Below are 27,578 nucleotides of genomic sequence, written 5' to 3' on the forward strand. Positions count from 1 at the left end.
CACAGGAAGAAAAGAAAGGTGGGATAAAATAGCTACAAGAAGTACAGAAATCTATGAGAAAATAGCAGCCATAGTCCTTCTCTTTCAGGAATTACTTTGTATGTAGATTAAACTCCCCCACCCCCGCATTAAAAGGCATAAATTGGCTGAGTGAGTAAAACACAAGATCCAACATCCTCCTGGCTATAAAAGAGTCACATTAAATCTAAGGACACACATAAGATGCAAGTAAAAGGAGGTAAAAGCATATTTCTGGGGTGCCTGGGGGGCTCAGTTGGTTAAGCATCTGACTTCGGCTGAGGTCATGATCTCACAGTGTCAGGCTCTGGGCTGACAGCTCAGAGCCTGGAGCCTGCTTCAGATTCTGTGTCTCCCTCTCTCTCTGCCTCTCCCCTGCTCACTCACTCTCTCCCTCTCTCAAAAATAATGAATAAACATTGAAAAATTTTAGAATGTCTCTCATGATGGTATCAGGTGTTGTGATGAACTTTCTGAGCGGTTCATACAGCGAGCAGCTTCCCCATAGGTAACCTGTTGTGGTAATTTTTCCTCAGCTTCAGCTTGCAGAGCTTCAAAAAAAGAAGTTTTAGTTCTCATGATTCCAAGGCAAAAAGGAAAAAGTTAAAGATGTTAATTTGGGGAGTTGTTGCTAGATACTGGAAAAAACTAGAATTCAGGATTTTTTAAGGACTAGCAGAAAGCTCCAGACAGAACCCACAGGGATGCTTTACCACCTTCCATTAAAAACAAATAAACAGGGGCGCCTGGGTGGCTCAGTCGGTTAAGCTTCCGACTTTGGCTCAGGTCACGAAATCATGGTTCATGAGTTTGAGCCCTGCGTCGGGCTCTGTGCTGACAGCTCAGAGCCTGGAGCCTGCTTCGGATTCTGTGTCTCCCTCTCTCTCTGCCCCTCTCCCACTCGTGCTCTGTCTCTGTCTCTTAAAAATGAATAAATGTAAAAATAAAAATTTTTTAAAGGACAATTCGGGCAAATGGAAACCAAAAGAGGGCATGGGTGGCCATACTTATATCAGACAAATATACATTAAGTTCATAGAGTGTCAGAACAGAAAAAACGACATTATATGTAGATAAAAGAATGAAATTACCCAGGTACTAGAACAATTATGTGTGTACCTAACACCAGAGATCTCATATATATGAAGCCCAAAAGACAGAAGTGAAGCAAGAAATACACAGCATCAGCACAGTAGCAGAGGGTAATACCTCGATTTAACTGGATAGAAGGACCACATTCAAGTCCAAGAAGGAGAGTACTTGAACAATGTTATAGACCAATTACATATAATGGACGTAACACAGATCACTCCACCAGGCAAGAACAGAATACACAATCTTCTCAATCACACACGGAACATCCTCTATTAGAGACAATCTGTTTGCCTTCAAAACAAGTTAACAAATTTGCTTAGGCCTTCTTGAATTTTTTTTTTTTTTAAGTAGAGGCTTGAACTCACAACCCTGATATCAAGACCTGAGCTGAGATTGAGAGTCAGATGCTTAACCAACTGAGCCACCCAAGTGTCCCCAAAGCAAGTTAACAAATTTAAGATGATGAAATCATACCAGTGTCTTCTTTGACCACCACATAAAGAAACTAAGAGTGAATAGCAGGTGGAAAAATGGAAATTCCACAAATACTTGGAAATTGAACAATGCACTCTGAAACAATCAATGGGTCAAAATGAAATTAAAAAAAAATAATAACCAGTAAATACCTTGAGACTAAGGAAATCAAATGCAATATATTCACACATATGGAAACCAGAGAAAGTAATTTTAAGGAAACAGTGCAGTGAAAAGGCAACCTGAGAAATGGAAGGAAATTTTTCGCAGAGCCTCCAGAGCATAATGAATTAACATCTAGAATATATAGAGAACTCTTGCAACAACAAACACAAAGCAACTAGCATGATTAAAAACTGGACAAAGGATTGAATGGGCATAATCCAAGGAAGGTACACAAATGGACCAGCACAGGAAAGATGCTCAAAATCATTATTCATTAGAGAAATACAAATCAAACAGTGAGTTGTCACTTCATACTTGTTCACCCCCACTATTAAACAAGAACAAAAAAGCTACATGTGTTGGAAAGGAAGAGGAGAAATTGGAACCCTATGGACTGCTAGAGGAAATACAAATGGTGCGACCACTATGGAAAACAGACTGGAGTTTCCTCACAACTTTTGAAATCATGTTATCGCGTGATCCAGCCATCCCACTTGAGACTATATAATCAAAAGAATTCAGAATAGGATCCGCAAGAGATATTTGCACAAGCAGATGGGCAGCAGCATTATTCAGAAAAGCTAATAAATGCAAGCAACAGAAATGTTCATGAATGGATAAAGAAAATATAGCATTTAAATGCACTAGCATCATATTCAGCTTTGAAAAAAGAAACACATCTTGTCGTTTTATACAACATGGTTAAAAAGTGATGATATTATATTAAGTGAAATCTATGAGTCACAAAGAGAGATACAGTATGATTTCATTTAAGTGGCTAAATTAATGTCTTGAACCTCATGAAGAAGGGAGGAAGGAAGGAAGGAAGGAAGGAAGGAAGGAAGGAAGGAAGGAAGGAAGGAAGGAAAGGGAGGGAGGGAGAGAGAAAGAAGGAAGGAAGGAGGGAAGGAAGGAAAGGGAGGGAGGGAGAGAGAAAGAAGGAAGGAAGGAGGGAAGGAAGGAAAGGGAGGGAGGGAGAGAGAAAGAGAAGGAAGGAGGGAAGGAAGGAAGGATGGAAGGGAGGAAGGAAGGAAAAGGGGGGAGGTAGGGAGAGAGAGAAGGAAGGAAGGAGGGAAGGAAGGAAGGAAGGGAGGAAGGGCAAGCAAGCGGCTTAGAGTAGAGACAAATGTGGAAGTGGCTGCTTTAACAGATATGGAGTTTCAGTTTTGCAAGATGAGAAAATTCAAGAGGTGGGTTTTGCAATAATGTAAATACACTTAATACTTCAGTTAAAAACTGTTAAAATGGTAAATTTCATGGCATATATTTTGGACCACAATTAATAATAATTTATGACACCTAAAATTGATACAGAGATAAAAGTTTAACAAAATGACGTTCAATTCAAAACGATGTTTCTCTCCCAAAGAGAATATGAATTCATTCCCAAATAGATGATGACATTAATTCTATTATGACAACTCACCCGGGATAAAACAGGATAAAACAACCACCGACAACTAACCAAAAAACAAACAAACAAAGTTAAGTCATGAAACAACAATGTACGGGTAATATTTACACAAATAAATTTACACATAATTTTATTGGCAAGTGACATATGGCTGATTGCTATTTGAATTAAACCCTACACTGTCCTCAACTGTAATGAAAATTGTTATTCAAGATTACAAAACATAGATAAAAAACAAAAGCACAATTAATTAATGATGTGGCAACTATCATTAAAAAGGAAGCTCTGGGGTGCCTGGGTGATTGACTCAGTTCAGCATCTGACCCTTGGTTTCAGCTCAGGTCATGATCTCGCAGTTCCTGGGATTGAGCCCTGTGTGGGGCTCCATGCTGACAGTGTGGATTATGCTGACAGTGTTTGGAATTCATGCTCTCCCTCTCTCTGTGCCCCTCGTCTGCTCATGGGCATGCGTATGCTCTCTCTCTCTCTCTCTCTCTCTCTCTCTCAAAATAAACTTTAAAAAATAGAAAGCTTTGTTATTGGATTGCAAAACAAGATTAAGTAAAATGTTAACTGAAAAAATTCTGAATAAAGCATACAAAGGATCCTTCTAGATACCATAATTTTATAAAAGGATCCTTCTAGATACCATAAATTTAAGATTTTTCTTAATGTTTGTTTTTGAGAGAGAGAGAGAGACAGACAGACACAGAGTGTGAACAGGGGAGGGGCAGAGAAAGAGAGGGAGACACAGAATCCTTAGCAGGCTCCAGGCTCTAAGCTGTCAGCACAGAGCCTAACGTGGGACTCAAATTCACAAACTGCAAGATCATGACCTGAGCTGCAGTTGAAGGCTTAACGACTGAGCCACCCAGGCGCCCCTAACTATAATTTTTAAACAGAGTGGGCACTCAAGCAAGCATTTGAAACAGTAGCATGTTATATGCCATAAATTGCTCAGAAAATTCTTTTCACTGAATCATAAAATGCTCTAATAAAAATTTTACAAGCATTAAATGACACTACAGAATGTTACTAGAGACACTCCCACTTTTACACAGAATGCCAAGGCTGTAATTCATCCTTTACAAGCAACAACAAGGGCACGTCGGTGGATCAGTCATTTAAGTATCTGACTCTTGATTTCAGCTCAGGTCATGATCTCATGGTTCCTGGGATAGAGTCCTGTGTCAGGCTCTATGCTGACAGTATGGATCCTGCTTGGGATTCTCTCTCTCTGTCTGTTCCCTGCTCATGCTTACCTGCTCTCTCTTTCTCTCTCAGAATAAATAAACTTTTTTTTTTTTATTTAAATAGAAGTAACAGGGGCACCTGGGTGGCTCAGTAGGTTGGGCATCTGACTTGGCTCAGATAATGATCTCACAGCCTATGAGTTCAAGCCCCGCGTTGGGTTCTGTGCTGGCAGCTCAGAGCCTGGAGCCTGCTTCGGATTCTGTGTCTCCCTCTCTCTCTGCCCCTACCCTGCTTGCACTCTGTCTCTCTGTCTCTCAAAAAAAATGAATAAACATTAAAAGTTTTTGAAAAAAAAAAAAGGGAATGTGAGTTTTGTTACAGATTCTTTAATTTTCAATCCAATATTGTCCTCATTAGAGAAGAAAGGCTATTATAGAATTCTAGAAAATAATTTCCCCAAAACATTGTTATTTGAGGAGTTTGAATGGAATGATTTTTTTTTAACATTTATTTATTTTTGAGAGAAAGAGAACACAAGCAGGGGAATGTCAGAGAGACAGGGAGACACAGAATCTGAAGCAGGCATCCCTTTTTTAAAATTTTTTTTAATGTTTATTTACTTTTGAGAGAGAGAGACAGAATGTGAGCAGGGGAGAGTCAGAGAGAGAGAGAGAGAGAGAGAGAGAGAGAGAGAGAGAGGGAATCTGAATCAGGCTCCAGGCTCCAAGCTCTCAGCACAGAGCCTGATGCAGGGCTCAAACTCACAAGCCATGAGATCATGACCTGAGCCGAAGTCAGACGCTTAACTGACTGAGCCGCCCAGGCGCCCCCAAGAGCATGCAACTCTTAATCTCAGGGTTGTGGGTTCAAGCCCCATGTTGGGCATTGTGCCTACTTAAGAGGAAGAGACAAGGAAGGAGAAGGAGAAGGAAACAGAATCCCAAGCAGGTTCAACACTGTTAGCACAGAGTCAGACATGGGGCTCGAACTCACGAACCGTGAGATCATGACCTGAGTCAAAGTTGGAAGCTCAACTGAATAAGCCACCCAGGAGCCCCTTGAATGGAATGATTTTTATGGCAATTATGGGTTCTACTAGAATATGAAAAATGGAAGCTACAATCCTTTTTGAACATTTACTATTACTACATTAATTTGATCTTCTCCTGTTAATCTCTCATTTCAGTTGGATTCTCTGTCCAGGTAGAAGGACCTGAAAGCGGAAATAAATTCACACTCCCTGAGAGTATCAACACACAATTGGTCCAATGAAGCCACCGGCATTGATCTTGTCAGTTCAGATGAAAGAATGCACAGGTCATACTGCCCCCAGGCACAGATGTACCAGCCAAGGAACATGTAGTCTCGACTCAAGAAATAGGAATGTAACCCCACTAGTTTACAAGGGATTAATCAGCACTACCTTGCAGATATAACTACCAGATGCATCCAATAAAACCTTTAACATAAAGAAAAAAGACACTTTTCTGATTCACGGTTTTTTGAGATGGAATACACCTCTATGATATCAGGTAAAGTGGCAGCAGAAGTTATCAAGTAACATCTCCTAACATGGCCTCAGGGGTCTCCAATCGATGGCATCCACCTTTTCAGTGCCAATGAACCAAACTGTGCCCTTGGGCTCTCTAAGCAAGAGAAATTGATCACAAACCAAATTGAAGTTTCAGGCAAGGTTTCATTGCATCTTGTGCCTGAGAAGAAGGGACGCAGCACAAAGGAAAGTGTCACAAGGGACACAGCACAAAGAAAAGTGTAGAGGTCAGGGAGAGTCCATCTTGGCGCACGCTGGTTTGGACCAGTCTTTGCCAGTGTTCATAGTAAGCATCCTCCCTCTGAAGTCCTGCAACATAAACTACTCGAGATGCAGAGTTTTGTTTGTTTGTTTGTTTTTGTTTTTTTCCCTAATGGAGGGAGTCAAACAATGTTGGATTTCATGGTCAATGTTAAGGGGGCCTGAATCTAGCCCATGCTCTGTCTCATCAGAGGACTGTTGAACTCAATTTTCCCCTTAAAAGCCTTCACTTGCAAGCCACTGGGGAGTTCAAGACTTTTGAGCATTAGCTCCTCCTTCTCCTGGGTGGGTCCACACAAATAAACAGCTTAAATTGGTTCACTGCAAAAGGCCAGTGTATGATTTTATGGCTTGCTGCACATGGTGGACAAACTCATTTGCTTTGGTTACTATTTTGGTGAGCATAAAGGGAATCCAGTCCCATGTGGATGTTCTGCCCATGATCCATTGGCCCCTGCCAGTGGGGGCATCTCAAGGTCCCATTGTGAGAAGGGAGATGAATCATTTTCAGAAATACCAAATAAAAGCTGTGCAGTCTAATTAATAATAGGTTTACAACATATTGGAAATATGTACAGACTCCCCCCTCCCCCCACATTGGAGTCCCAAATGCTCAGACACTTCACTTCCTTGTTCTTCTTCCCCTCTCCATTTAGTGGTCTTATTTTTGTGGGTTTTGCAATAAGCATGAGCCAAAGAACAGAGGGAGGAGGGACTGAAAGTCCCTGTGTCACCTCAGAGAATGCACCCTTTTTTGAGTCAGACTACTTTTTGCCCTACCTGGGCACAAGCAACTTTGGGTAAGGCTGTAACCTCTGTAATGCTCAGCCAATGAGGAACCAGGGGAGGGACTTACCTGTAGTGCTCAGCCAATGAAGAATCAGGGGAGGGACTTGCATGCTAGGAGATAAACTGTCTGCTGTGACTGTGCCCTGTGTGCCTATCCTGCAGAAACCACTCTTGCAAGTACGTTGAGTAAAGCCTTTCTTCACTGTGATCTGAGTCTCCTCATCCCTCCTTTGATTGGGTTGAGGGGCTTATTTCTCACACCATCCAGGAACTTCCTAGAAACTTGTTCTGGGGACAGTTTTGAGACACTCACCACTGAGCAGATCTGGTTGATCTATGGCGTTTTTTTTTTTTTTTTTTTTTTAAAGAGATCTGCTATCATTTTTCTATTCCTTTTTTTTCCACTTTCACTTTAGGCCATAAAATCATACCATTTCTATTATTTGTGATGAGCTGGGGGACAATAGAAGTGTTCGAATTTAACTTATCCTAATAGTAAGGCAATGAAGTGCAATGGAAGGCTGAATGCTAACTGTAAATGTTTTTTTGTAACATAACATTTCAAACCTGCTTAAATCCAGAGAGATTTTCGTAATACACAATTTGATTTGCACGGCAATAAAATATTAGATATATAACAATACAGATGAAGAAACAAGAATTTAATTTGTAGTGAAATAATTATTAGATACATAAAGTACACACAGTGAAAACAGGTCACAGTAAAGTGAGACGTCATTTTGCTCGGTCACTAAAGCTCCTGACACGTCCAATATCATACCATCAAATTTATCGTTCTTGCTGATAGAGCAGAACACAAAACAAATATGGATCCCAGAGCTGACTTTCAGAGTTTCCAGCATAGATAACTCACTACAGTGATCCAATTTGGAAATCAGTTGGGACCAACAAATCACTGCGTGAAGGAGTGAATGAGGTCCTTTATCCTTAATGTCACCAGCTAGGATTATTATGTTTCTTGGATTTTGTTCAAAGGATTTCGTATTTTCTCAAATACTGAAGAGAAATATATTTCACCTCTGAGCCCTACACTAGCATTTATGTGCTTTAGTCTTGAATATAGAAGAATAATGAATTTTAAATTTTATTTTATACATTTATATAGTCTAGATGGTATTGGCCTGAGGAATATAACTGCCCAGCTGTACAACATTCAATCTTAAAAATAGGGCACCTGGGTGGTTCAGTTGGTTAAGTGTCTGACTCGATTTTGGCTCAGGTCATGATCTCAGGGTGCTGTGAGATTGAGCCCTACATCAGATTCTCTCAGCCCCTTCTCCCCCCTCTAAAAATAAATATTAGAAAACTTAAAAAACTAAAAATAATGGGGTGCCTGTGTGGCTCAGTCAGTTAAGCGTCCAACTTCAGCTCAGGTCATGATCTTGCGGTTTGCGGATTCAAGCCCTGCATCGTACCCTGTGCTGACAGCTCAGAGCCTGGAGTCCGCTTCAGATTGTGTCTCCCTCTCTCTCTCTCTCAAAAATAAACATTAAAAATTTTTTTCAACTAAAAATAATTCTAAAAACAAAAATAGATTCAAGAGAAGTTACTAGGAAATGCTGACATACTATATATATAAATTTTTAGTTTGCTATATCCCATTATAGGAGGAACAAATATAATGCGTTTATAAAGGAAGGGGTTTTTTAGGACTCAAATATTAATTTGTAACCCTTTTGCATTTGTTCTGAAATAGACACACCAGAAAGGTCACCTTCCCAAAATTGTGTCTGTTTGGCCTCAACCTACAAATACGTACCTAAGCAAAACTTTAAGCCAGAAGTAATTGTTCTATTTTACAAGTACAAGATAAAATTTATAATTAAACCGTCACAAAACAAAACAAAACAAACAAAAAAAAAGATTTAAGCGGACTATGCATCAAAAATTTAGTTTTAAGGAGACCATGAAGGAAGATGTGAAATAACTTGACTATGATGCTTTCATTGTCCAGTGAGAGAAATAAGGCATCAGACTGGAAAAACCTCTTTTGATAAACAGTATGTGATGACACCAGACATTTTTTATTAGAGTTTCATCAGAAACTCATTTTGGTGAGGACTTGTACTCTTCTGGTTTCAGAATCTAAGAGGCTTTGTGGTTCTGGGTCTGTGCTTGTGTTGTTTCTTGACTGGCAATGGGGACTGTTTCTGATCTAACTCCCCATGTGCAGTCCATTAGCCGCATGTTACACAATACGCTGGTGTTCAGTTAGGACTCTAATAAAGATGATCATTTTCCTTTGTAATACTGCATGGCCGCCATACACTGTAGAGTCAGGAAAAAACAGATTGCAGGTCTGTGGCAGAGATGACTCTTCCTCTTAGAAATTTAAAAGTCTTTGGGCGCCTGGTGGCTCAGTTGGTTGGGCGACTGACTTCGGCTCAGGTCATGATCTCACGGTCCGTGAGTTCGAGCCCCGCGTCAGGCTCTGTGCTGACAGCTCAGAGCCTGGAGCCTGCTTCAGATTCTGTCTCTCCCTCTCTCTGCCCCTCCCATGATCCTGCTCTGTCTCTCTGTCTCTCAATAATAAATAAATGTTAAAAAAAAATCTTTTTAAAGAAATTTAAAAGTCTTGGCGTGCCTGGGTGGCTCAGTTGGTTAAGCGTCCAAAATTGGCTCAGGTCATGATCTCACAGTCCATGAGTTCAAGCCCCACATTGGGCCCTGTGCTGATGGCTCAGAGCCTGGAACCTGTTTTGGATTCTGTGTCTCCTCTCTCTGCCCCTTCCCCCTTGTGCTCTGACTCTCTCTCTCTAAAATAAACATTAAAAAAAAGAAATTTAAAATTCTTCAGTCTTGCCAATGTAAATGCTTGATGCATTCTGTAGATGAGATTCTGAATGAATCCCAAGACAAAGGACATTAGCTCTTCTCATTAGACAGGGACAGAGTCAACAGCACCCTGCAGCCATCCCACAGGGATTCCCATTCATGTCACAAATAATTTAGTTACTCTCTCAGGGGAACCATAGAAGAATCAGCCACTTAACATGCTGAGCACTTTGAATTTAGGCAGGCTAAATGCAGAGAAAACCAAGACACAAAATATAATGAACCAATTCCAGGAGCAAATTTTTGGAGGAGCAACATCACTCTAGTTAGCACATTCATTCACAGCTAAAACCCCTTAGGTAGTGTTGAGCACCTAAACCCACTAGGAATCAAAATAAATCACTAAAATGGGGGAAAGGATGGAGACAGTTGTTGGAGACCTTCCAACAATCTGGTGGGAACTCGTGTTTAACACACATGGAGAACATGTTTGCAATATCTAAATAGAGTTGTACTAAGGATGATTTGAATGCTCAAGTGGCCTGAATGAGGACCCTTGAAATACTTAACGTGTGTACTTATGCAACCACCTCCAGAGAGCCATCTATTCAACTAAACAAATCGAGTGGGACACATATTTTGACTGCTTCTTGTAAGTTTAAAAAAAAAAAAAAACACAAGATAGTATCAATGCAGTAAATAAGGAACCCTCTGAAATCGTGGCAAAAACTGAGCTCAAAAAACCAACTCCTCTAGAAGTACTTCCTACTGCTCCACCATGTTTTTCTACTTGAAATGGAATGCCAAGAAATGAGGCATTTAAGTCAAATCCTGTTGGAGAACAAGGATTCTTGTTGCCTCAAAGATCCTTCTAGCTGGACTAAGAATCAAATTGACATGAGACAGGTTAACAGACCATCAAATTTAATAGGTGTATATACAGGGAAGCCACATAGAGGTGGAAATTCCGAAGACTGTCAGGCAAGATGAGGCACTTATGTCATCCAGAACTAAGGAAAAGAGGGTAGGCGCCTGGAGCTTCCTAGGAAAGGAATGCACTTCACAGGGTGAGAAGAGTATATATTTGGTAACTAGAGGCTTGTCCTACCTCACAGATGTGTCACTCAGATAACTTTATCTTGGTTAGTAACTCTTACTGTGGGAAAAGCCATACAACTTAGACTCTTCTGTGTGGTTAAGGGAGGGGGAAAGTTCTCTTGAGCCCACAAGTTCAAAGTACCTTCACCTCAAATTATCAATGGGACAAAGTCGCATATTGTGGCTGAGAGGAGGGGTGGGGGCAGGCGGAGCAGGTTGTCCTAAACCACTTCAGTTCCCCCATCTGCAACTTCTATGGTAGTTCACATATTAAAACTTGACCTGGTAGATTTTTCACACCCTCGATCTGGTACTGTAGTCCTGACAATAGGTCAGTTTAATTAGTCGAAGTTTCACGAGGCAAGGATTCAGCTGTATTTTCAAACTAAGCCTTGTAGTTTCAAGTAGTGTTATTAAATGAGGCATTTATATGAGAACAAATCAACTATTGCTAATAGTCACTGAGAGTTTCTGAATTCTGGAGGCAACCCGTAGGGAGAAAAGATAAATGTTTCAATTTGTTTACAAGGTAGGTTTTGTTAAACTCCTGCAAGTCAGTTAAGAGAAAATGTTTGCTTAAATCTGCAAAAAACACAACTATTTTTTAAAGGTTTTATTTAAATTCCAGTTAGTTAACATACACTATATTAGTTTGAGGTGTACAAGTGATTGTATAATTCCATACAACACCCAGTGCTCAACACAAGTGCGCTCTGTAACTCCCACCACTTATTTAACCCGTGCCCCCACCCACCCACCTCTATTCTGGTAATCATCAGTTTCTTCGATATAGTTAAGTCTATTTTTTGATTTGCTTCTTTTTTCCCCATTTGCTTGTTTCTTTATCACACACGACTGAAATCAGACGGTAGTTCTCTGATTTTTTTCGTTTATACAATACTCTACCTCCATCCAGGTCAGTGCAAATGTCAAGATTTCATTGCTTTTTATGGCTGGGTAATATTCCGCTGTGTACATAGACGGTATCTTTCTTGTTCGTTCGTTAGTCAGTGAACACTTGTGCTGGACTGTTTGAATCAAAAATGCTCACTGCCACTAATTCTCCAACTTCAACAATTCTGTGCCTTGGAAAGAATCAGAACACAGAACTATACTCATCATGGGCTGACGGAAGACAGGAAGGTCCCTCACAGCAATGCATCAGCTTCCCTAAAACGTCACCCACGTAGAGTGGATCTAACCATAAATGGGCTTATATACCTGGGATATTAGTGCTTTGATGAGACCAACCACAGCACATGACTTGCTGATCCTATTAGTGTCCGGAAGGCTTCATCTCCAAAATTTACTCTTATATGTGACATTTTATAGCTAGGCCCACACCTGTGCACCATTCATTACCCCCTCCTCCATCCACTGTCACTGATCTATGTCTGAGCAATCACAGTAATTGCCATCCAAAATCTGTTCTTCAGTAACACACAATTCGACTGAATCATGAAGATAAAAGATGAATTTCTTAATCCTCAGAAACTCACCCCATTTCCAAAATCCTCATCTCTGTGACATTTACTCATTAGATGACACCACCAAGAGCTGACTATGACTTTGGTGACAAAAGGGAGCCACCTCCAGTTCCCTTGCCACATTGAAAGGGTACCTCACATTTTCATTTCATAGGTCTTATCTCTCTAAAGATGGTGTCATGGTCACGTTTTACTTATATTCTCATTCCACATCCCAGTGCTAAATGTCTGAATTAATACTGTGTCCCACTGGGGGCACCTGGGTGGCTCAGTTGGTTGAGCAACCGACTTCGGCTTGGGTCATGATCTTGCAGTTTGAGTTTGAGCCCCGCATCGGGCTCTGTGCTGACAGCTCGGAGCCTGGAGCCTGCTTTGGATTGTTTCCCCCTCTCTAGTCCTCCCCAGCTCACGCTTTGTCTCTCTCTCTCAATGATGAATAAACGTTAAAAAAATAATTTAATAAAAAAAAAAAAAGTACCGTGTCCCACTGGCCAAACATCTCTATGATCGCATTTAGGATTTCAGTGAGGACATTCTAGCTGCCAACACAGGCAGAAAATGTTTTTGATGCTTATGTAGCTGGAAACAAAAATGAGGAAAAACAGAACTGGAGATCTAGAGATAACTAGGAAATAAAACAAAATAGAAGCTTTATTTTTTGAAATGCAGAGAGTCAGTTGTGTAACTCAAGTGTCTTCTCTCCACAGGCAGAATTTATGCCAATTCTTCATCCTGTTATCTAGCTCTTACCTGGGGCTATATCACTCCCATTGGAATGTTTCCCTACTTATGGGTATCTACTACTCAACCAGTATTGTCATACATACATGCTTACCTCATGTTAAGTATCAAAACATTCCCCCCCATGACTGGGGGCACATACCTTTATTTGGGGCCATAATGTGGTACTTTAGAATCCCTGCGCAAGGTCCAGATTGGGTCCTTGACTACAATAGGTTTAGGTAAATTCTGTGGGAATCTTCTCTAAGGGACACACAAGGGGAAAAGTTGGGGGGGGGGGGGGAAGAAGTTATATCAGAAGTTACACTAGGGGTCGCCTGAGTGACTCAATCCGCTAAAGGACTCATATCATGATCTTAAGGCTTGTGAGTTTGGCCCAGGTTGGGTTCTGCCCTGCTGGCACAGAGCCTGCTTGGGGTTTTCTGTCTCCGTCTCTCTCTGCCCCTCACCCTCTCTCTCTCAAAATAAATAAATAAACAATAAAAAAAAAAAAAGTTACACTAACTTGTGACTCTACAGGGTGTTATCTAGGGACCATACTAGTGAGAAAAGGCCGGTGTTAGTTCAAGTCCCTGCGAAACTACTGGCTATACAAAATGGCTGCCAAGTGGCACCAACAAGGAGTCCTTGGGCTAAACGGTCTATAATACCTCTATATAATCTATAATATATCCGTGTACTATCCCACTAGTCCCGAAAAGGAGAAAATGATACAATTGAGAAACTAGGGAAAAAATAATCACACATTATTTAAACTTTGAAGCCACTGAGAAAATGGATTTCTAGGTGTATTATTCCACTCCATTACAAATACGTGATACATATCATCAGTTTCCTACAACCTTAAATAAAAATGAGATAGGTTAACATTGGTGGTGGGATAATACTTCATTCATTACACATCCATGCGAACACGTTAAAAACCATTATGTTTTAGTAACTAAAATATATTAAGTTCACAAATAGACTAAGTAATGCATTCCAAATCCACTCTATAACCCTTCTTCAAAATACAGAATACAGGCATTCAAAAAGCATGGGTCTCCTGATATAATGATGTGGAAATAGTACTTTCCATAATTTTCAGGCCTGAGGTCCTTCTTAAAAAATGTCTATCTAAAAATCATATGCCGTTTGGGGGAAGCATTTGCTATCCTTTCTGACATCTGCGAGGATTGATCCATTTCAACCACATCAACTGACATTCTCTACATCGAATTTTAGCTGTTATGAAGATACGCCAGTATTTTACAAGACTGCCATGTCTTTTTTCTTAAATACCAGTTGGTAAAATAAAAAATACTTATCATATTCGGGAAAGGTTTTACTTTAAATAAATGGAGAAGATTGATGGTCTGAACACCTATCTCATTATAAGCATAAATAGCATCTCCATTTAGATTTTCTTCATATTGTACATCAGACTGTCCTCCATCTTCCATGAAAATTTAGGTATGCAGGAGTCCCACCTAATGAAAGACATCTCATATCTTTGATGCATCAACAATCAGCCACATACTTTCACACACCCACTAGGAATGAATTCTGCGATTTGAGAGCAGAAATACAATAATACTTGCTAGTCAAATATCTCAGGGTCAATGTAAGAAAAAAAAACACATTGAAATTAATTATACCTATGCAAAAATCCATCCACTTAAGCTTTTGAAGCATATTAGCATATATATTATCTAAGTGTTTAGCTTTGTATTTTTACTTATAATGAGTATTTTGATGTAATGTCTAAATAGGTTGACTGACATAATGCTAGCCACTTGATTTGTCACCTCTATTGACATTTGATATTCAATTAAATATTTTCCTAAATATTTATATCTTTCAAGTCACTTTCCTCTATGCACTCTGGTGTTTGCTAAAATGTACATTAAAATGAAGGTCTTTGCTCATTCATTACATTTTCAGGGATTGAATCTGGTGTGCATTTGGATTCCGGTTAAAGGCACTGCAACTTTCTCTACATGTTACGGTTTCTAAACTGTTAAGATAGCTATGATGTTGAACAAATTGTGAGTTTCGGCTACAGGATTGCCACATTCTTTACTTCTGTAATGTTTCTCCTCAGCATAAAGTCTGTGATGCTCAGTAGGGTTGAGCCTAAAAGTCTTACCAGATTCTTTACATTGGTAAATTTTTCCTCCAGTATTAATTCTGTGATGTTGAATGAGGCTTGACCTCTGATTAAAGGGCTTCCCAAATTCTTCATATTTGCAAACTCCTCTCCAGTATAACTTCTCTGTTCAGGAGTCAGGGTTTAGCATTGCTTAAAGGTTGGCCTACATTCTTGACATTTGTATGGTTCCTCTCCAATAGAATTCTCTGATGTGGAGTAAGGGCTGAGAAGTCCTTAATAGTTTTCTCATTCTTTAGATTTGTAAGGTTTGCTCCAGTGTGAATTCCGTGATAATGAGTAAAGGTTAACCAGAGATTAAGTGTTTGGTCACATTCTTTACTTTGGTAAGGTTTCTCTTAAGTGTGTATTCTGTGATGTTGAATAAGATGTGAATACTGGATAAAGGTGTGGCCACATTCTTCACATTTGTAAGGTTTCTCTCCAGTATGAATTCTGTGATGTCGAGTAAGGTTTGAGTGCCTGTTAAAGGCCTGGCCACATACTTTACATTTGTAAGGTTTCTCTCCAGTATGGACTCTGTGATGTCGAGTAAGGTATGAGTGCCTGTTAAAGGCCTGGCCACATTCTTTACATTGGAAAGGTTTCTCTCCTGTATGAATTCTGTGATGCTGAGTAAGGTTTGAGTGTCTGTTAAAGGCCTGGCCACATTCTTTACATTGGAAAGGTTTCTCTCTAGTATGGATTCTGTGATGTTGATTAAGATGTGAGTGCTGGTTAAAGGCCTGGCCACATTCTTTACATTTGAAAGGTTTCTCTCCAGTATGAATCCTGTGATGTCGAGTCAGGTTCGAGTGCTGGTTAAAGGACTGGCCACATTCTTTACATTGGTAAGGTTTCTCTCCAGTATGGATTCTGTGATGTTGGGTAAGGTATGAGTGATGGTTAAAAGCTTGGCCACATTCATTACATTGGTAAGGTTTCTCTCCCGTATGAATTCTGTGATGTTGAGTAAGGTTGGAGTGCTGGATAAAGGCTTGGCCACATTCTTTACATTGGTAAGGTTTCTCTCCAGTATGAGTTCTGTAATGGTGAGTAAGGGTTGTGTGCTGCCTAAAGGCCTTGCCACATTCTTTACATATGTAAGGTTTCTCTCCAGTGTGAGTTCTGTAATGTTTACTAAGGATTGAGTGCCATTTAAAGGTCTTGCCACATTCTTTACATTGGTAAGGTTTCTCACCTGTATGAACTCTGTAATGACCAACAAGGGTTGCATGCTGGGTAAAGGCCATCCCACATTCTTGACATTTGTACGGTTTTTCTCCTGTATGGATCCTGTGATGTTCAGTAAGATGTGAGTGCCTGGTAAAGAGTTTTCCACATTCATTACATTTGTAAAGATTCTCTCCAGTATGAATTCTGTGATGTTGAGTAAGGCTTGAGTGGTGGATAAAGACCTTGCCACATTCGTTACAAATGTAACTTTTCTCTCCAGCACCAATTGTCTTATGTATATACAGTCTTGATGACTGACTATACATGTTCCCAGGTTTATTACGTCTGTATGAGTTTTTTCCCACATGCATTCTCTGATGATCAATAACATTGGAGGTCTGGTTGAGAGCTTTGTCACATTCATTATATTTATAAGGATTCTCTCCCATATGCATACTCTTATGTATAATAAGGTTGGAGCCTTGATAAAAGACTTCCCATTTATTACACTCAAAATGGTTCTCTGGAAAATGAGTAATCAGATGTTTATTAACATTTGACCCCTGGATAAATATCTTCTCAGATTCACTGTATTGAGCAATTATGTTTTCATTGAAAATGCTCTGGTAGTTTTGCAGGGTTGACTCCTCAGTGAAGGAACTCTCAAACTGATACCACATAGCGCTTTTTTCTTCATTTTTAAATCCCTGATTTTCAGAAATATTGGACTGAAAGGTCAATGCAAACCTATTTTCAAAATGGTTCAAATAATTATTTTCAGCCTGGACTAGGTAATTTTCTAGATTTTCCAAATTTGGATTCTGCATATACGTATCTTTGATCATTGGATTTGAACCATTGCTTACAGAAACACAAGGCTTTGCAGAAGTAGTTGACTTAAAAAGGGATGTCGTCCAGAATGTTTTATATCCTTCACCGTCTGGGGCGGTGAGATTCTCATAATGGGCAGTTATCTCTGTTTGGATACGTCCTTCGTATCTCGGATGCTCTGCACTCTCTCCATCATTGTCCCAGTCTATCATTAAGTGTAAATTCTCAAGGGCACTCTGTTTATATCTACCCAGTGACACATTCTGAAAACAAGATTCTATGCACGGCTTTGGCAGCAAGCTCTGGGTGTCATTTGAAGATACGGCTGAAAGAGATCAAATAACAGAAAAATAAAATCATTTTTATCCAACTACTGTCAGATAAATACACTGACCAGTTCTAACATGCAAAATTAAAATCGATCGGAGAACTTCAGCAAGACGGTTGAGAAGCAATCATCAGGACCTCATTCTGCCGGCACACAGAAATTTGCATATAACGTGCTGACCACGTAGCCTAAGAGATCATTCTGGAGTACCGTCACCTGTAGTACACGTCGCTTTTCTATATGGCAAAAAGTCAGAAGTACCGTTTGAGAACAAAGTTAGCGGAAGGAAGGAAATCTAAACATCAACCACAAATGAACAAAACAGGATATAGCAAAAAGGGGACAGTGTCAACAAGAAAAGGAGCCGGTGTTCAGAAAAGATCAACAAACATGACAGACCTGTAACTAAATCAGCAAAGAAGGACAGAGAAGACCAAGTACAATCAGAAGCGAAAGCAGACACATTAAAACTGATAGGACAGAGGGGCGCCTGGGTGGCTCGGTCGGTTAAGCGTCCGACTTCGGCTCAGGTCATGATATTGCGGTCCGTGAGTTCGAGCCCCGCGTTGGGTTCTGTGCTGACAGCTCAGAGCTTGGAGCCTGTTTCAGATTCTGTGTCCCTCTCTCTCTGACCCTCCCCTGTTCATGCTCTGTCTCTCTCTGTCTGAAAAATAAATGTTAAAAAAAAAATTTTTTTTTTAAAAAAAACTGATATGACAGAAACAAAAATAATTATAAGAGGTGACCATGCCCACAAATAGGTATCCAAAAAAAAAAAAAAAAAAGAAGGAACCGGTGTATATGGGGTGCCCAAATGACTCAGTTGGTTAAACATCTGAAATGGCTGAGGTCAACATCTCAGGGTTGTGAGACAGAGGCCCACCTGGGGCTGCCTGAGGAGTGTGGAGTCTGCTTAAGATGCTCTCCCTCTATCTCTGCCCCTCCCCTGCTCTCCCACCCCTGTACTTTCTCACTCTAAAAAAAAATTAAATTAAATTAAATTAAATTGACTTCTGGGGAGCCTGGGCGGCTCAGCCAGTTTAATGTCTGACTCGGTTTCAGCTCAGGTCATGGTCTCACAGTTTGAGGAGTTCCAGCCCCATGTTGGACACCATGTTGACAGTGCAGAGCCTGCTTGAGATTCTCTTGTCTTCCTCTTTCTGCTCCTCCCCAAGTTGCACTCTCTTTCTCTCTCAAAATAAATAAACTTTAAAAAAAACTTACTTGTAAAAAAATAAGTATAAATTTCAAAAGGTGTAACATACCCGACTCCATCATGGAGAAATATATAAAAATAAAATAAAATAAGAAATATATATAATTTTTGAGACAGGGACAGAATGCGAGCTGGGGAGGGGCAGAGAGAGAGAGGGAGACACAGAATACAAATCAGGCTCCAGGTTCTGAGCTGTCAGCACAGAGCCCAACATGGGGCTCAAACCCACGGGCCGTGAGATCATGACCTGAAGTCGGACGCTTCACTGAGCCACCCAGGCGCCCCTATATATATATTAAAAAAAAAAAATCTCAACCTGCCAACAGCTAAGTAGATTAGATTGATAAAGAAATGTTATTTTTCTTTTAAGCTTATTTATTTGTTTTGAGAGGGAAAGGAAAGTGGGGGGGAGGGGACAGAGAGGGAGGGAGAATTTCAACCAGGCCCCAGGTTGTCAACGCAGATCCTGATGCAAGGCTCGAACCCAGGACTCGAGATCATGACCTGAGCTGAAGTCTGATACTTAACCAACTGAGCCACCCACGAGTCCTACTAAAGAAATTTCTACAAACTTTCAACAATGAAAGGTCCTCTGCCAGATGATTCATTTAATGAGAAACAGATGAAACAATGAGAGCGTGCTTCCAATCTCCTCCAACATTTCCAAGAAATGAAGATAAATTATCAAAACACTCTCTGTGACACGACAATCACCTGGTTATCAAAGCCAAAGGAAGACACTACAAGTAGACAAGATTACAAAGTACTACCTGTGAGGAATATTCAGTACAAAGTCCACAATAAATTAAAGCAAAATGAATCAAAAGCACACTTCAATATTTTACAACATAATCAAGTGGGAATTCTTCCTGTAACTCAAGGGTGTTTCAACTTACAGAAATCAAGAAATTTAAGACTGCACATTAACCAAGAGAAGATCAAACAGGACATGATGCTCTTAATTGTCGCAGAACAAGAGTGTGTGAGCATACTGGAAAGCGTTTCATGATTTACAGCACTCAAAAGTAGGAACAGAAGGAAACTACCTCAACCTAATAAAGAACACAAACTTACAAAAGTTGAAATCTAACATATTCAAAGATAAAAGACTGAAAGTTTCTCCTGTGTGATCATAAACACGGTAAGGAAGCAACTTCACCACTTCCGTTCGACAAAGTACTGGAATATTCTAGTCAGAACAGTTAGGCAAGAAAACATACAAAAAAGGAATCCAATATAAAAAGTAAAACTATCTGTTCACAGATGACATGATCTAAGAAAATCCTCAAAAATCATTATTTCTTTTTTCTGTTATTTTATTTTTTTGGTCATTCCTTGTATTGTTTATTTCTGCTAATTTTCCCTGCTAGGAAACCCATTTTCAAACTTTTTTATGCTATAAATGCTTATGTTAAGAAAAATTTCAGCAGCACCTGGGTTCAGTCAGTTAAGCATCCAACGTCAGCTCAGGGCATGATCTCACAGTTCATGAGTTCGAGTCCTGCTCCATGCTGACAGCTGGGAGCATGAAGCCTGCTTCAGATTCTGTCTGTGTCTCCCTCTCTCTCAATCTATCCCTCCCCAGCTTGCGTGCTCTCTCTCAAAAATGAACAAACATTAAAATAAAAAAAAAGAAAAATTTCAGATAAACAACTTAACACTACACTACAAGGAAGTAGGAAAAGAACAGAGCTGAGGAAGGAAATGACAAAGAAAAATTAAAAATAAATAGAGATCAGAATAAGCAAAAACATAAGACTGAAAGTAACACAATTTCCATCAAATCCCAACGCATTTTTGGCAGGAAGATCAAAGTCTGTCCTAACATTTATATGGATTTTACAGAATGACACATACACAGAGCAATCCTGAAAATACATCGAGATCATGTTGCTGGCAGCATACTTCCTGATTGAAAGCAACTACAAATCCGTAGCTATAAAAATAATGAACTACAAACATAAAGAGAAGCATAGAGGAATGGAAACACGTAGGTGAGTCACATGCGTACTTCTCCAGTGTTAACGTGTATGAGAACAAAGTGGCAATCTTGTTAAAATTCATATTCTGCTTTGGATTTGTAGGTGGGTTCCAAGTCTCCACATTTCTTATAAGCTTGAAAGTGATGCCAACCTTTGGCTCAAGAGCCATATTTTTGTTTCTTTTCTTTTTAATTTTTAACGTTCATTCATTTTTTGAGAGACAGAGAGAGACAGAGCATGAGTGGGGGAGGGGCAGAAAGAGAGAGACAGAGTCCAAAGCAGGCTCCAGGGCTCTGAGCTGTCAGCACAGAGCCCAATGCGGGGCTTGAACTCATGAACCACGAGATCATGACCTAAGCCAAAATCGGATGCTTATAGGACTGAGCCACCCAGATGCCCCAAGAGCCACAGTTTTAGGTTCCAAAAATAAACATAAAAAAAGAAGAAATCGTGGATGACTGTGAACTTAAAGACTATTGTAGAAATTACAAGTTTTTTTTTTTTTTTTTGAGACAGAAAGAGACAGAGTATGAACGGGGGAGGGTCAGAGAGAGGGAGACACAGACTCTGAAACAGGCTCCAGGCTCCGAGCTGTCAGCACAGAGCCCGACGCGGGGCTCGAACTCACAGACCGCAAGATCATGACCTGAGCCGAAGTCGGACACTTAACCGACTGAGCCACCCAGGTGACCCTAGAAATTACAACTTCTAACGTCGAGAACAGAAACAATGGTTCTCGAACATTTCCTACACACTGTATACCATTATAACACTTTTTCATAAACGTACCCATGAATCCACAGTAACCTATGAGAACTGTTCATCTTTCAAAAGACTCTCTTGACAAAACTTCAGTAATAGCAGAACCTGAGTTTTAGCCCAGACTGCCTGCCTGTGAATTCACCTAAGAGAAACACGCAGACCGTTGTACAGACACAACCTTCGAGGAGATGCACAGGTTTCAAAGTGACTGTGGGAATGGAAACACAATTAAACCACAGAACTGATCCACTACAAGAGGTAACTGAGGATAAAACATAAAACACAAAAATTCCAAATTTCAAGAAAGGAATAAAAATGGGGTGCCTGGGTGGTTCAGTTACAGCTCAGGTCACGACCTCACGGTTCGTGAGTTCAAGCCCCCACACTGGGCTCTGTGGTGACGGCTCAGAGCCTGGAGCCTGCTTGGGATTCTGTGACTCCCTCTCTCTTTGCCCCTCCCCCGCTTACGCGCTGGCGCTTTCTCTCTCAAAAATAAACATTAAAAAAATTTTTAATAAGAAAATAATAAAATAAAATAAACCATGGTTTTAAAAAGAGCATGCTCTAATTTCTAGCTAAAGCAATACGTGACTGAGCACAGTGTTCACAGAAAAGAAGAATTAAATGTCAAATTAGTTTCTTAGTATGAATACAGGAAAACATAATAAATAATAAAAAATAGAATATAAGGAGGGGCGCCTGGGTGGCTCAGTCAGTTGGGCAGCTGACTACAGCTCAGGTCACGATCTCGCGGTCCATGAGTTCAAGCCCCGCGTCAGGCTCTGTGCCAACAGCTCAGAGCCTGGAGCCTGCATCTGATTCTGTGTGTCCCTCTCTCTGTCCCTTCCCTGCTTGCTGTCTCTCTCTCAATCTCAAAAATAATAAACGTTTTTTTTTTTTAATTTTAAATAGAATATAAGGAAAAATACAAAAAATGGAATACAAGTAAAAACATAAAAATCTTGGTAAATCCAAATCCCAGTATCTACATTAGAATATTAATTCTTCACCTAATCAAATTGTTACAGTAAAGTGTGAATAACTTGGATGATGCCACTTCCAAGAAGCAAAAACACCAGTAACTAAAGAAATCTTTTTTAATGTTTGTGTATTTTGACAGAGAGGGAGAGAGGGTGGGTAGAGACAGAGAATACCAAACAGACTCCATACTCAGCATAGAGCCTGACGTGGGGCTGGATCTTAGGACCCCGAGATCACAACCTGAGTTGTCAAGAATCAGTGGCTTAACTGAATGAACCACCCTGTCCCCTAAAGAAATCTTTCTTAGTGTTCTTCTCCAATTCAGAAGGAAGAAGTGAAATGTAGCAATTAAACTATATGGAATTGGATATACTCCCTGAACAATTCTTTCCATATTCAAATTAATTTTGAACACATCATTTTGTGCAAACTGTTCTAAAAATCCCTGAGCAAGTTATATGAGCAACAACTAATATACAGCCGAACAAGGAAAACAGAGATGTTATACAATTAATAGCTAGGTAGACAAGACAGGATTTGCCTGGAGAGATTTTCAAACCGAGATACATGAGATTTAAGAGAAATAACTTCAATACGATGTAGAGAAAATTATTCCCATTAGGTATCTCTTAACATTTTTGTTTGCTAGAAAACCATCAATTTTTTAATATATTTTAGAGAAAGACAGAGACAGAGTGCAAGCAGGGGAGGGGCAGAGAGACAGAGACAGAATCTGAACCAGGCTCCAGGCTCTGAGCCATCAGCACAGAGCCTGATGTGGGGCTTGAACTCACGAAAAGTGAGATCATGACCTGAGCTGAAGTCAGACACTCAACCAAGCCACCCAGGCGCCCCTAAAATCATCAGTTTTGAAATTTGGAAATTATCTCTTTTGATGCAATATTTCCTTTCCTACTGAAGATCTAGGTACAAACACCCACAAACATAGGCACACGTGAACTTCTTTCTAGTTAGTTCTGGGACTCCAAAACCTATCTTTAGCTTAATATAACCTATTGCATTCTGCACATATCAAAACCAGAAAAATCTGTGTTCTCTATGCTCACAGAAACAAGAGCAAAGAAAAATAGGAAAATTTTATAAATAGCGATTGAGAATTCAGTCGGTATGGCTTAGAATTCTTTTAATTTCAAAAGCACTCTCAGCAAACCACTACAAGATCACAGTAGGAGTCTTGGTCAAATACCCATTATAAGCATTCAAGAGTCTTTCTTGGGGCGCCTGTGTGGCTCAGTTGGTTAAGTGTCTGACGTCGGTTAAGGTCATGATCTCATAGTTTGCGACTTCGAGCCCTGCATCAGGCTCTGTGCTGTCAGTGGAGAGCCTGCTTGGGACCCTTTCTCTCTCTCAAAATAAAATAAACTTAAAAAAAATTAAAGAAATAAAAGAGAATCATTCTTCTTCTGATAGAATGATCTGTGAGTTCTGCTTCCCATGCTTTACAAACGGAGGCTAATAATCAAGTACATGTGGATGTACGATAATTTTACACCCTTTTACGGGAAAAGTTAGCCAATCTTTCCTCAGATATTTGTGAACATTTCTTTATGTCAACCACATAATTAATATTCTTGACTTCCACGAATGGCCATTTTGAAGACATCCATATTTTGATGCAATTCCAATGTTTCCTACTTAAACGGCAACTGGCAAAACTATTTAAAATTGAGTTTCTCGGTCTTACTTTAACGCAAAGAATGATGCCCTGAACACTTACTTCATGCTGACTTTGTCACTCTTACACGTCAACCACAAACAGGATCCCCACGTGGACCCCCCTTTGTACAGTCAATATACACAACAGCCTCCTTGATCTTTCATGGAAAAGTAGGTACGAAGGTGCCTGGGTGGATCCGTCAGTTAAGCGTCTGACTTTGGCTCAGGTCATGAGTTCAAGTCCCCCAATGGGTGAGCATAAACCCCACTTCTCTCTGCCCCTCCCTCACTTGTGCCCTCTTTGTCAACAAAAAAAAAAAAAAAAAAAAGGAAAAAGAAACGAAATGTAGGCACGAGTGTATTCCTCAACATAAAAGAGCCCCTCAACAATCAAATCATTTTGCATGCACGGAAGTAACACAGGCATAGCGTGAGATGATTTCAGAGTAAAAGTAGGGACACCTGACTTGCTCAGTGTGTTTAGAGTCCAACTCTTGATCTCAAGCTCAGGTAATGATCTTGGTTTGGGACATGGAGCCCAAGGTATCTCCCCAGGATGTTATTACCTCTTGTTGAAAACTTTTGATCAGGAGTTAACAGCTTTGCCACATTCTTTGCAGTTTAGGGTTTTCCTCCATTATGTGTTGTCTCATGTTCAGAAAGTCTGTAGTTCTGTTTAAAGGCTTTGTCACATCATAGTTTACATTTGGCAGCCTTCTTCCCACTACGTTCTACTTCGGGTTGGAAGTTTTGAGTAGTACTTTACTGCTTTGCCACATTTTGTAGATGTGTAATATTTCTTCCCATTATAAAATCTGTGCTGTTGGGGAGCTTGGTTGGATCCGATGGTAAAGTGTTTGAATCTTGATTTCAGCTCAGGTCATGATCTCAAGGTCCGGAGATCAAGCCCCACAAGGGGCTCCATCTTAAGACGCTGCTTAAGATTCTCTCTCCCCCCACCCGACTTGCGCACACGCTCTCTCTTTAAATGAATGAATAAACGAGTGAGTAAAATCTCTGCCATTGAGTGGGTTTTGAAGTTAAAGGCTTTGCCAAAGTTACTACATTTGTAAGTCTTCTCTTTAGTAAGGATACAGTGGTACATAGTAAGATTTGAACTTTCGTAAAAGACTTCCCCACATTTATTATTTTTATGTGGGCTCTTTGCAGACTGAGTTCTCTGATGTTTATTAGGATTTGACCCTTGATTAGCATTTTCCCAGATTCACTGTATGGGTAAGTTAGGTCTCCGTTATAAATACCTCACTAGTTACGGAAGATGCAGTCCTCACTAAAGATCTCCCTATGTTCACAACACATGAAAACTTGCTGCAAACTAAGTATTATGTGATAACTATTGAGCAGTGAAATCTGGTTAAAGATGCTACCACGTTTACCAAGATTAGAGACTTTGGAACAAGGGATTATGTGTTAGTGGAGGAATACGAAACCCACCGAAGAGACTTTCTCAAATCAATCGTATTTAGAATTTTTATCCTCATTTTGAAATGTCTAACATTTCAAAAAAAAAAAAAAAGTCTAACATTTCAAAATGTCTCGGTGAACGATTAATCCAATTTTATGTTTGAAATGGTTACTTTCAGGACGGATTGGGTGCCTTTCAGATTTTCCAAATGTCCTTTAAGAGAATGTGTATGTTTAAAAAATGGATTTTGGTTCTTGTGTTCAAAGACATTGCTCTGCAAATATAACAGACTTAAAGTGCAGTTCTCTGAAGTGTTTTACACCCTTGATCTCTTCTGGCAGTAGGGATGTCATTATGGATAACTGTCCCAGCTTGGTTATATCCATCAGAACATCCTTCGTTCCCTTTACCAACCCCCATCATCATCCCTGTCATTAAGTATAAATACTTGGGCAACAGCTTCCATATATTCCCAGCACTCTATAGAACAAATCTTCTTTGCCTGTCTTTGCCAACAAGCCTAAGAGGTTACAGAGAGACACAACGAAAAGATACAAAACAGGTTACCTTGCTTACTAAACTCATATGCATGGTCATTAAAATACTGACGTGCGAAATTAACCCCCATCATAGGACATTAGGAGAATGGAGAAATAGGAAGCATCAGGACTTTGATCCTCCATGGAGACAAAATTGACCACATTACCCTTTTTTCAGTGCTCTAGAAGCCAGTTAGGAGAACACAGCACAAGCATTCAAGTATGAATGAAGAAGAACCACACTGAAGGGACAAGGAAAGTTTTTGACAGTTGTGCACAACAGCTGCTCACTCTCCCTGGCACTCCGTGGGCAAGACCGTGAGAAAAGTCTCAACTCTGCTCAGGAAAGAAAGACCTACGTGAACTGTGTGGGAGCAATAATCTGGCTGCTTTGCAGCTGCCCGGGGACTTGTTTTTTTGTCACGTGTGACACAGAATGAGAGAACCCAATGATACACTGTGGTGGCTGCTGAGTCCCAAGGAGAGCATTTGTCCAGACATTGGAGAGACTACAGAGCTGAAGACAGAGAGGGGAAGGTATCACAGGCTCTAAAGAAGTAACTCCACCTCTGTAAACTGAGAAATTAACAAAAACTCAGACAACACAAATGCCCAGAATACATGTGACAAGCACCAGGATTATTGTGATTTGGGTTCTCCTGTACAAATCAAGTTCAGGAGAATGGGCTCAGAGGCTATTTCTTAAATTCCCAAATGTGAACAAAAGATCACAAGGCATACAAAGTAGAAAAACTACTCCAATCAGAGGAATAAAATAAATCTCCAAAACTGGCCCTAAATTAAAAAAGAACTATTAATTACCTGACCAAGAATTCAAATAACCATCACGAAGATGCTCGTGGGAGGAGAGAAAACAGGGAACTAAATGATGTCAGGAAGACTATGCATGACCAAAATGTAAACCCAAAGAGATGAAAAGTATAACAATCAATCACCCTAGAAACTGGGAGCTGAAGGGTATAATCACGGAATTTAAAAATACACCACGGGGTCACCAACAGATGTGATCCAGCAGAAGAAAGATCAGATTAACTGAGAGACCCCTTGGTCAATGATCTATTGAGAGGAGCTAAGAACAAGGTGGAAAAGGACAGAGTCTAGGGATTCATGGGACACCACCAAGTGAACCCAGAAATACATTAAGGGAACCTCATAAGGAGAGGAGAGTGAGAGGGGGCAGAGTTTACAGGAAGAACTACAGGCTTCTACTTCCAACATATGTGGCAAGAAGAGACAAATTCAAGAAGCTCAATGAGTTCTAAGTAGGATAAATGTCAAGACATGAATCCACTAACACATTATAATTAATCTATCAAAATTCACAGGTGATCAGAGAATTTCAAAACAGTATGACAAAGGAATCTCATACAAGGGAGCTCCTGTAAGATTATTGGTAGGATTCTCAGTAGACCTTAGGGGAAGAATAT

The 27,578-nt window shown here is 40.1% G+C and overlaps 2 protein-coding genes across 4 annotated transcripts in view; both read right to left on the reverse strand.

Annotated features, from left to right (window-relative positions):
* Positions 1 to 27,578, reverse strand: part of LOC106980912 (KRAB domain-containing protein 5-like) — a 223,954-nt gene that overhangs the window by 134,528 nt on the left and 61,848 nt on the right. The window lies entirely within an intron of this gene.
* On the reverse strand, positions 13,319 to 26,466 carry LOC128313240 (zinc finger protein 345-like). Its single transcript, XM_053210621.1, is given in 2 exon segments — positions 13,319 to 17,544; positions 26,298 to 26,466. A coding segment is annotated over 1 exon segment (2,082 nt). The 5' UTR covers positions 17,432 to 17,544; positions 26,298 to 26,466; the 3' UTR covers positions 13,319 to 15,349.

The sequence above is a fragment of the Acinonyx jubatus genome, chromosome E2 (assembly GCF_027475565.1).
Source record: "Acinonyx jubatus isolate Ajub_Pintada_27869175 chromosome E2, VMU_Ajub_asm_v1.0, whole genome shotgun sequence".
Classification (NCBI taxonomy): Eukaryota; Metazoa; Chordata; class Mammalia; order Carnivora; family Felidae; genus Acinonyx; species Acinonyx jubatus.